Below are 11650 nucleotides of genomic sequence, written 5' to 3' on the forward strand. Positions count from 1 at the left end.
AAGGTTGATTATATTGGAACTAAATTGACTTTATACTTAAATTTTTGATGATAACCAAAGTATTTTATGAAAACAATATATTTGACTACAAATAGTATGAAAGAATATTCATGTTTTTGAAGAAAATCTAAAATTAGATTTGATTTAGATTTATAATTAAAGAAAATCTAAAATAAGATTTGGTTCAAATTTATAATTGATGAAAATCTAAAATAAGTTTTGATTCATAATTATAATTGAAGAAAATCTTTGACCAAGTTGAAAAGAAGATAAGGTCAAGATTTGAAGAACATTTGATCAACATTTGAAGAACATTTGATCAATATTTGAAGAATATTTGATCAAGATTTATCTACAACAAAATATGAACATAATCAATATGAAGAATTTACAAACAAAATTTGAACATAATCAATCTAAAGAATTTACAAACTCAATCTAAACAAAGTAGGATAATAATCAATTTGAATAATTTACAAACTAAATCTAAACAAGATACAATTCAAAATTAAACAAGGACTAAATTAAAGCTCAAATTTTGACTATAAATAGATACTCAATGATGAAGAAGAAGATCATCAAAAAATTAAAAGAGAGTAGAAGAACTCAAACAAAAATATTGAATTCATCTTAGAGTTCAAAGAGAGAAACACTTGTTTGAATGAGAAATATTTTCTTATTGTTCTTTTCTTGGAGTGTGAGAGTTATTATTATTATTATTATCAGCTTCATTAGAAGCAAACACTTAAAGTTCCAATCTTTTGTATTCAACCCGATAGTGGTTTAGTTCCTTCTTCGATCTGGTTTTCAGGTTTTTAGGTGAAGACTTGGCTTGTAGGATCAAGGTGGTTAGTTCCTTAAAAGTTTGGGGTTGTCAGACTGTTTGGGAAGATTGGCTTGGAAAGTTCGGGGAACCAGGATGTATCTTTGTGTTAAATTATTTATGTTTTCATTGCTTGCTAACATTGAATCCGATTGCTTCTTATCTATGTAATTCATAAAAACCAACAAACCTTCATCAAATTAATTCAACCCCATTTTCTTGTGTTTGCATCTTCATATTAACCATTAAAGCTTGTCCAAAATTATTCGTATAATTAATTATGCATATCTTATATGGAGTTAGAAGGAGCACATATCATTATCAGAGTATGTCACATAGACCTTTAGACATAATACAAACTCATGGTGTTAAGTAGAAAATGCACAAATTTGTCTTCTTCAATGCATTTACTTTTCAAAGTGTTGACTTCCATCATAGTGTTAACATTTTAGAGTGTTGACTTCCATCAGAGCATTGACTTTTCATAGTCAGATGATCAGATGTTTGACACAATTTATCAAAGGTAGACGATCACTTTCTTGTGACACTTATCAAAGGTAGAGCAGTGACTTGTGACTTAAAAAAAAGGTATTTTAGTTAATAAATTTCAAAACGGAGTATTTGGATAATTTTTTTGGAAAAAGGGGTATTGAAAAAAAAAACCATTTATTTAAGTATTTAATTTTGTGAAATTATTTTATTACTTTTTTAAAAATAAACACTTGGACTTCTTATCAAAATAAAAAAGTGTACATAGCAAGTTTAAACAATTAAAAGGAATTAGTGGACAAGGCTAATGTTGTGTATGTGTAACATCTTATAGAATCTAAAATAATAATATGTTACAATTTTTTTTTAAACCAACTGGCTCTATAAGAATAAGATCTTAATAATCCAAAATTCAGACAAAAAGTAAATAAAGTCCGACCCAATCTAGTCTTAAATTCAAATTATCTCAAATAATTTATCTTTAACAGAAATTTATTAATCAATTGAACTCAATCATTTAATTTATCGATAATAAAATGTTGATTTATCAACAAGAAATAAAATAGAATTAATCTATTTGAGTGTCTTTGTACACCTCGAAAACCCAATCAGGTTTGTAGTGGAAAACATGTGATAATGACTATATTTTCTAGCGACTACTCTAATGTTTCATTTCAAAACCATGCAAATGAAATGAGTTACCAACCCCAACACTCATCAAATAACTCTTGGAACAATAATTCTAAGAAACATCGTTTTTGTTTTGACAAAATACTAAAAAAACATTTAATGGCCATCTCTAAGTGCTATAGAGTTAAGAACCCCTTAAAGAGGTGTCTAGTAATCCAAAAACAATATATAAAAAAACTTACCAATATTAATTTCCAAATTAGATTACCAATTTTTCATTCACCTTTATCCAATACCAAAATGAATATTCAAACAAAATTATGTTGTATAATTTTATTCACAACAATTCAACTATTTCATCCTGCATGTCCCTCACCTAATCCTACTGGATCAATAATTAGCATCCCCCTATATCACAAGAGAATTCAACACCCTCACATGGAAGCCACAACAGAAATATACCCAATAGATGATGCATATGGATTATTCTTATGGATTGGAACTCCAGTGCAAATTATATTAGTTATGTTGGACATAGGAAGTCCAATTTCTTGGTCACAATGTGACCCATGTAATAGTTGTTACCCTATGCAACGTTCTCCCTTTAATACTAGAGCATCAAGTACCTTTAGAGAACTTGGTTGTTACTCAGATACATGTTTGATTCCAATGATGAGGAAACTTTTTGGTAATTGCACTGGATGGACATGTAGATATAATGTGAAATATGGTAAGGATCAATCTCATTCTTTTGGTGTAATGGTGACTGATACACTTAACTTTGAAAATTCTAATGCAGAGGTTGAGAATTTCATCATTGGTTGTGGAGATTCATTTGAGGGTCCATTTAGGACTCAGTTTTCAGGTGTTTTTGGTTTAGGACGTGGTCCACTTTCAGTTCAAAGTCAACTCAATGCAAAGGCTTTTTCTTTTTGTCCTGTAAGTCAAGAATCAGAAAGACATTCAATTCTTGAGTTTTATGACACTCCACCTAAAATAGTGGACAAACATGGTAGTGTTGGTGATAATAGTTCTATTATGGTTCCTTTAAGTGAGAACAGTGGATACCCTTTTTATTATTTTTTGCAATTTGTTGGCATAGGTATTAATGGGTTTATGTTGGATATTCAATCTAGAGTTTGGGGGTATGGCGTGAACTATGATGGTGGGGTTATTGTAGATATTGGAACAATGCTAACTTATTTACCAAGTGAAGCTTATAATGTGTTCAAATCGGAGATACTAAGAACAGATCATAACCTGACAACAAAGCCAGGATACGAGGGGTTAGAGTTTTGTTATAAAGATGATTCATCTAATGTATTTCCAACTATTGAACTTTATTTTGAAAATGGAAATATTGCAGGTGAGAATTTTGTGTCTTACAAGTTGAACAACAATCAGTTACTCTTCACAGCAGAAGAAGGAACAGTTTGTCTATCGTTTGCAGAAGGAAAAAGTTCTGCTCTAACTGTGATTGGTAGTCACCTACTTCAAGGAACTTTATTGATGTATGATCTGGTCAATGAGAACCTTGTTCTTACATTTAATAAGTGTTAGGAAATTAACAGAATTATTGATTGTTTATGGATCGATTGTGTTGGTATTTTAGGTTTATGATGTGTTATAATTTTTGTATTTACAAATTGTTCGTTTGGATGAGCAAAGAATATAATATCCATTAAGTTTGTCGATAGAGCCTTTGATTGCATTTAAATGTCCAACTGCATATATAATAATTATTGAAGAATAATGTAAAAAAATAATAATAATTAAAATTACATAGAATATTATAAATGTCTTTCATTTTAAAATATTTTTTTTATTAAATAATACTTATGGTAAAACAGAATGAATAATATTTAGGTTATTGTAAAGGATTTTTACAGATTTAATCTATATTGATGATTTTAATTTTTATATTTCAATTATCAGTCAAAATTAAGTTCGAGTTTGGTATACTTACACATGATACCTAGGCTACAGTGGTTTAGGGTATTAATAAATGCTGTCGATTTTTAACATAAGATTGTATAGCACACATTGCCACAAGCCTCCATGTTTACCACCACATTTATAACATCAACCTATTACCAGAATCAGAAAGATAGATGTGGCTCAACTGAGTATTGTAGTTGATTTTCGAAAGCTTAAATTGAAAGTTGATATAAATTACAACAAAAGATAACCTTACAAATTAGAAATGTAGGATCGTAAACAGATAATCGCCTCAAACTACAGTCCAAAATTGCATATAACACATTCCAGTTTCAACCTTCTAACCACTTTAATAATTTAATGTTGAACAAAGTGTCAAAATTTATCTCACTGTAAAATTAGGATTCCTACCAAAACTTTCTTGGGGGATTTGCAGGAGGGAGAAGATGAGAATCATATCCACTACACAGCTGTAGCATGTTTCCTGCAAATAATGTTTCAGAAGTAGCCACTTATAGTCTACATATACTTTCTATAAGGGTTGCTATCGCCGAATCAATGTCTTCTTCCTTCCACTTTGTGAATTTTCTTCCTATGCTTCGAAGCACTGCTGTCTATGTTCAGATTTATCTTTGGTGGGTTTGAAAAACAGAAAGAAGTAGCAACAGCCTGTGCAAAAGCAGTAAATTTTAGTCATCATATTGTAATTCTAGTCAATATACGATACAATTCTAAACTGTAATTTTTATCTACCAGTAATTTTTACAGTCATCATATTGTAATTCTAGTTTGTACACATACACAACTTAAGACCTAGATCAATTTAGATTTGTCTCTTGTGTATTTTACAGACATGGATATTCAGACAGTTCAGCAAATAGGAAAACAAAAAATGTAAAATGTGATCAAAAAGCTGTACCTGTAAATCAAGGCGGTGAACATTGAATATTTCCTTCATAGAATGTGCATTATATGCCAATATATATGACCTATAAGCATCCTTAGCCAAAGCGTTCAAATGATAAATGCCGGCCACCAATTTTTCCTGCAAAATCCAGATGATATTGTTTAAGATAAGCTACAATTGGTTCTGCATTAATAATTTTTTAATTAGCACTTGAGAAAGGAGGGACATACCAGTTGAGATTGTACATTTGAAAGCTTTTTATCATCAAATGCATACTCTTTCACAGGAATCTTAGCTGCCTGAAATTAAGCACAAAAATAAAATTTAATGATTTACCAACATAATATTATATTTTCATTTCACCACCTAATTTTATGCACGTCCAAAGGAATCAAAACTACTTCCTTATCCTTTACAGTATAAGCACGATGACAAACTCAAGGTTTCCTCAAGTAACTTATATTGGAACATTTGAGATAAAGCAAATGCATTCATTAAAAGCCTCTAGTTAACTATGTTGTAGCTATCTCTGTAAAGAAAAAGATTCAGACCTTCAAATAGCGAAGAAATTGCAATTCTTCAGGAATCAGGAAAAGTAAAGCATTTCCTTTTCCACCTTCCCCACGAGCTGTTCTACCAACTCTATGGATATATTCCTGGAAGCCGTACAATTACATATGTTATACTGTGCATTGATATATAAGATATTTATGAAACAAATTGAACAAGATCGTGACTGCAAACTAAAAAAAAGCACCTTTGGTTCATCAGGTGGATCATACTGCACAATCCAGTCCTGCAAAGCAGAAAAGGAGAAAAATTGGTAAACCTTTTGCATGACCTTTAATAATGATGTCAAATTAACAGAACATAATTGCAGCAAAAAGACAATATTAAATCAAAATTTGATCAGTTTTACAATTGAAATATGAACCCATTTTTTTTAAAGGCATGGTATGAAGCAAATAAAATAGATAAAATCTAACAACTCTCTCTTGTTTGGTTTTACACAGGCCATCATTATAGGTGAGAACCCAAATCTTTTCATGCTAAACCTCCTTTGAAAATCCAAGGCTCATTATTCTAGCAGGTCTGCAGATACATAAAAGTCGCCCTCTTGCTACTGGTAGCTACTTAACATACAGTGCAAGCCGCTAGCTATTTGGGTGTAAACTAGTATTTTTGGAAATTTTGAAAGTGGATATTTCCAAGAGTTACAAGCACTTTAACATACATCATTTCAGGTTTCGGGAGTAGTGGACAAGGCTCTTGGCCTTGTTCATTTTAGGCACTGTACGATAATGTAGCTTTTTTAACCCTGCTTATTATGCAGCTCCGCAATGGCTATTTAAGCAGTTCTGAGAATCAAACATTGATTACAAGACTACTTTGGACACATATCAGTCCAATGTGGGATTCAAACATGGACACCTGCGAAAGGCCTTATGACATATCTATGACTGATGGATCAAGTTGGGGTTGAGTCTGTCTCCAACTTTTGTTCCAGAGTTGCAATTGGTCTCTACCCCTTCCAATTTTCAACATCAACTTATATTATGTTGTTATTTTACTCTTCCGAAGGATAAATTTGTAACAATCTTAAAGCTTAGTAAGCTTTAGCTTACAAAGAGTGTTTAAAAGATGAAATTATCATATGAAAGCAAGATATTATTTTGAATTATCTTATATTATATTATCTCATAGGATGTTTCTAAAACAGATGTCCGGCCCGATCCATATTCATGGTGCTTCATTGGATTGTCCATTCCAAATGTCTAGTTTCGGACGTCGGAGAGTGTGTTGACAGTTGATATCCCCACATTGATTAGTGGTATAGCTAAAAAATTGGGCAATCATCACCCAATAGCTAGCTTTTGCATTTCAGAACTTGGTGATAAGAACGAGAAAAATGGAGGAAATCACTGGAAATATGAGACAGCATATTATTGAATAAGAAAAAGATAACTGCAAAAGGGTGAATATTCTTAATGCCCACAAAGCCAAGCCCTTAGAGAACAACGGTCTCTGCCCATAACTAACATAAAAATGATTTTCCAAAAGATATCCCCTCTCTCTCTAAGTCCTGAATTCTCTTAAACAAAAAGCACCCCTTCCCTCACTCCCTACCACGTCAGCATTTTCATTCTTCCCTCTTTTATTTTCCTAACATAAACTTCCACACTGGGATAGGAAATATTAGCTCACAATTGGGGCCCTAAATTTTGAAAAGGGTTCTTGTCATTAGGAAAGCAGGAAATCTGGTGAAGCTTAGCTGATGTGCTTTTCCAGTACGTTCCAATTTTTGTACTATTTGGCACCCTAACATTTACCACTGGATTTCATATCCAACAGTCACCCAAGCCACAAGGCTAGAGTACTGCATTATTCCCCTTCTTTCATAATCTTTATAAAATTTATTTTATATCCCCCACCCCTCTCTTTATGTTTTAAAAAAATGGAAAACTGTATTACTGCAAATTTCAACTGAAGAGTTTTGGATGATAATCTTAAGAGTCTGACACAATTGAATTACATGACAGGTCAGAAGTATAGTCATGAGTAACTGAATAAGAAAAAATAATATACCACATCAGGTATGTCAAGTCCACGAGCAGCGACATCAGTACAGAGCAAGATCCCCTTTTCTGCTTTGCAGAAGTTGAAGAAGGTAGTTGTCCGAGCATTCTGCTTTTGCTTTCCGTGAATATTTAAACAATCTAATCCAATGCACTTGAGAAGATCTGCATGGAATTTGACAGAGTTGCACGAAGAGAAAAAGACCATCAATTTCTTTGATTGATATCTCTTCAAGAATGAATAGAGAACAACAAAACGCTTGGCACAGGGAACAACAACATAGCCCTGCTCCAATCCTTCAACTGTGACCTATATTGACAAGGAAATTGTTAGATCCTAAAAAACACTAAAACCAAAAATCTCAAAGGTCGTATGGAAGTGGGGAGGCATCACCTTTTTCCTCCCATCATCTACATCAACATAAATTGGAGGTGTCTGAAAAGACAAGCGGGCGAGGTCCTCAACCTGTAATTGAACAGGGAAAATGTTTTAAAAGAACAGACAATAAATTAAGCAATATGTTTGCATTCAACAGATTTATCACTTTCACATATAACATGTTCATGCATTATTAACCATTAACTTCAAATATATAAATAAATAAAAAATAGTACATTCATATTTAAGATTGACTGGAGAAAATAAATTGGACATGAGATTTGTTATACAGGAAAGTGCATAATGAGAGATAGAAATTAACAAACCTTCTTTGTTTGTGTGGCTGAAAACAAAGCTGTTTGCCTTTGCTGTTAAATGAAAAAGAGATTATTTAGCCATGCTCATAAAAATAAAGTAAAACCAAAATTAAGATATCAAAAAGCTACATCTAATATACATGTCACGAAAACATGGAAATTTTAAGGAGGGGTATAGCAAGTTAGCAACTACGCCCCGCTTAAAAACCTTGGCACCAAACCTCAAAACATATTAACAAGATGAACACAAGTATTTGGAACCTTTACAAGAAATATTGATACTTAAACAGTATATCTACCTACCAAAAGCACTGTTTTTTTGTCAGAAAAAACACAAGTATTATTAGAATGTTAGAAGTTCAACTACACGCAGCTGCTGATATTCAAAATCAATAAACTCACTAGCCAGTATTAAGTTAAGTTACAGATGAAAGTAGTCAATCATCTCAGTCAGTGATGCAGCAGAGTAGCCAAGACGAAAAAACAAGCAGAAATAAATTACTCTTTTGGAATTGAAAACCTTATATTACTATACATCTTGTTGACGGAGATAACAAAATAATCATCATATATTGGTCAAAAAGACAAACCTTCCAAGTGGAAAAAAAGTCACCTGTTTGGTTGCATCATAAACATCCATGCATTTTCAGCAACAGTGAAAAAGACGCTGAAAATTATCATACGAAAAGCTATCTACTGCTAACTAATTTTCCAATGTACTCCCCTCTATATAATACATAAAATCGCTTAAGTATATTTCATGGGGTTTTCTAGTTAAATAGTCCCATCCAGACACAATGAGGTTGAACATGATGGAATTTCATGACTTCATTAAACTATAAGAGTTTCAATACCTTTGGAAGTATATTAATGATCTGCTTCATTTCCTCCTCGAAGTTTGCTTCCAATATCCTGTCCGCTTCATCAATCATGAGACACTGTCCAATCATGCAAGAGCTCAGAGTAAGAATGATAAGCAGAATATAGACTTATATATGCATGTATGCTTATTGTGATATTCTACTCTGGGTATGATATATCTAAAACCAATAAATCAGAGTACCCTCCAAAATTATTCCAAAAAAAACAAGTAAACTGCAAAATGGTAAAAGAAAACACTAGAAGTTATATTGATAGGAACCAAATGATGGTTGAAATACAAACCAACATAAATGGAAATTCTCCTTAAAACCAACCAGAGAATAACTTCTCTGTTCTGATCAATAAAAGAAGCCGAAGAAACAGATTATAACAGAAACAGAAAATGATAATAGTGAATGAAGCTAGCTCCGTTCAAGAGGGAGAAGAAATCAAACTAAAAGACAACACCCTTAGGCAGATGCAGCAGCTCATGTATTATATTTGAGACACTCTGCCTGCCCCTCATATGCTTTCCAATTTTATTGCTTTATACATGGAGATTATTTAGTTACTATTTATTCTTAAGATAAAACCCCTCAAAACAAGAAACATATGCATGTCTAAAGCCACTACTGCATGTAAAGAAAATGACTTGATCAAAAAGGATGTTCTAAATCAATATTATAGCCCAATAACTTCATATACATCACAAACTCCCCCATAACTTATCTACAAAATCATTACAACGAACAAAAAATATCAACATTGATTGCAACTTGTCAGTGTTGGTAATAAAATAAGTCCAGATAATTAAGAAGCAAATCCACAACATACCTTCAAGTTTTTATATATGAATCCTTTTGTATTCTGAAGGTGGTCAAGAAGACGGCCAGGCGTTGCAACCAACAGATTTACCCCTTTAACAATTCGCTCAGCTTCTCCCTTTCTACCCGAACCTCCAATAACCAATCCAAGAGTTTGTGAATGATACTTGAGTAATTCCTTTGCAACAGCATGTGTCTGAAAAATCAGGTGACCAAAGTGGCTAAAATCAGAATAAATTAAGAGCTCGTTTGTTACAGACTATTTGAGAAAAAAAACACTTTTATCTAAAAACAATTCTTTTTAATGGTATTAGTTGTGTTGGTTTAAGCTTCTTAAATTAACTAGAACGATAGACTCTAAAAACAATTATTTGTGTGATTAAATAAAAGGCTGTTTTATTAAAAATCAAAACTGTTTTTCACTATTGAGTATTGACTATTATAAACAAACACAAATCAAGTTCTACTCCACATAAAAATCTCCAAAATAATCTAGAATTATTTTATCTTATAATCACTTAACTTTAATTTTAATCTTAGGCAAATATTCCCCTAAAACAAGAAATAAAAAAGCATTAACAACAACATTTGTATTTGCAATGTGTACCTGAATGGCAAGCTCTCTAGTTGGGCAAATGACAACAACACCAGTTCCATTACGAGGTGTGAACTGCACATTGTACAACAACTCCACAGCTGGAATTAAAAATGCAAGAGTTTTTCCAGCACCTGTCCTTGCAGCACCAAGAACATCCTTTCCCATCAATAGCGGGGGAATTGCTTTCGCTTGAATCTGCATTTCACCATTCATTCATTCAACTAAATTAAAACCTCCATGCCATTACTCCATATGTGATTAACAATTAATAGAAAAACTTACTACTCAAAATTATTATTATTGAAATTGAAAACAATTGAAAAAACGAGCAAAAAATGTGTTACCTGAGTCATACGGTTAAAACCCATATCCATAATAGACTTAGAAGTAGGTTGTGACAACCCTAGAGAAGAAAAAGATTCGGTGCTCATAATTCCAGATGAAACAACAATCTCCTCTTTTTTCTCTTCTTCGCCATCTTCACCGTCTTCATCTTCTTCTCCTTGTTGTTGCACGGTGTCATCATTCTTCTCTACTTCAGATTCCGTGTTCTCATTCTCCTCCTCTTGTTCCTTTTCTACTTCCTGCTCCAACTTACGAGATCTTTTCCTCTTGCGAAGCTTCTTCTTCTTGTTGTTTATTTGGTCATCGCGTTCGGGTGAGGTGTGGTCGTCGTGCTCTGATTCGGCCATGACTGGTGCTGCTTTTTGGTTCTTCTACAATTTGGGGTACAGCGAAACTGCTGGTGGTGAGTTCCCTGCTTTTTGTTTGCCGAATTGAGCCTCCTCCTCCTTAAACCCTAGTTCTCTTCAGAGTATGAAATTTCAGGAATAACCTGTTTTACTTTTAAATGCAAAAGCGCTTTGTTATTTTATACGTTTTAAAAATAAATTAATTTTTTATAATTTAATTTATATGCAAAAAGAGTTTTTTTAATATAACGATCTTTAGAATAATGGACATGGGTAGGTGGTGTGGCGTAAAATATTCTATAATGTAAGTTCACATGCAAATTAAAATCTATCAATTTATTTATCAAATATTTTATATATTTATTAAATAAATATCATGTTTTTTATATGTGTTAATAATAAATATTTGTATGATACTTTTCTAATACTCTTATATATTAATAATAAAGATTTGTTTCAAAATTTTTTGTTTTTTATTGTATTAATGGCAAATATTTATTCATGATTTTTTATATTTATCACTAACAAATATGTGTTATGTATTCTTTTATTAATTAATTGTAAATATGTGTCCCGTATTTATTTCTTATTTTTTTAATGTTCATAAATAACAAAT

The 11650-nt window shown here is 32.0% G+C and overlaps 2 protein-coding genes across 2 annotated transcripts; one reads left to right on the plus strand and one right to left on the minus strand.

Annotated features, from left to right (window-relative positions):
• Positions 1 to 2380: 2380 nt before the first annotated feature.
• LOC101513423 (protein ASPARTIC PROTEASE IN GUARD CELL 1-like) lies at positions 2381 to 3502 on the plus strand. The gene has a single exon (XM_004488310.1). The coding sequence runs from the start codon at positions 2381 to 2383 to the stop codon at positions 3500 to 3502; it is 1122 nt and encodes a 373-aa protein (XP_004488367.1).
• A 695-nt stretch (positions 3503 to 4197) lies between these two features.
• LOC101509128 (DEAD-box ATP-dependent RNA helicase 27) lies at positions 4198 to 11180 on the minus strand. Its single transcript, XM_004488299.4, has 12 exons — positions 10687 to 11180; positions 10352 to 10537; positions 9755 to 9940; positions 8914 to 8997; positions 8069 to 8110; positions 7758 to 7829; positions 7374 to 7673; positions 5545 to 5583; positions 5339 to 5443; positions 5018 to 5086; positions 4800 to 4925; positions 4198 to 4549 (listed from the first exon to the last, which is right to left on the minus strand). The coding sequence occupies exons 1-12, from the start codon at positions 11032 to 11034 to the stop codon at positions 4436 to 4438; spliced, it is 1671 nt and encodes a 556-aa protein (XP_004488356.1). The 5' UTR covers positions 11035 to 11180; the 3' UTR covers positions 4198 to 4435.
• Between the last annotated feature and the right edge of the window lie 470 nt (positions 11181 to 11650).

Source organism: Cicer arietinum, chromosome 1, assembly GCF_000331145.2.
Source record: "Cicer arietinum cultivar CDC Frontier isolate Library 1 chromosome 1, Cicar.CDCFrontier_v2.0, whole genome shotgun sequence".
Taxonomy (NCBI): domain Eukaryota; kingdom Viridiplantae; phylum Streptophyta; class Magnoliopsida; order Fabales; family Fabaceae; genus Cicer; species Cicer arietinum.

What these genes read in the sequence shown, in the direction of transcription:
- LOC101509128 (XM_004488299.4), bottom strand. Translation starts at nt 11,034, where the DNA reads ATGGCCGAATCAGAGCACGACGACCACACCTCACCCGAACGCGATGAC. An exon ending in GACTTGACATACCTGATGTG is followed by an intron (nt 5,584 to 7,373) that starts GTATATTATTTT and finishes TCTGCTTTGCAG; the next exon opens with GACTGGATTGTGCAGTATGA. An exon ending in TTCACCGCCTTGATTTACAG is followed by an intron (nt 4,550 to 4,799) that starts GTACAGCTTTTT and finishes GCTTTTGCACAG; the next exon opens with GCTGTTGCTACTTCTTTCTG.
- LOC101513423 (XM_004488310.1), top strand. Translation starts at nt 2,381, where the DNA reads ATGGAAGCCACAACAGAAATATACCCAATAGATGATGCATATGGATTA.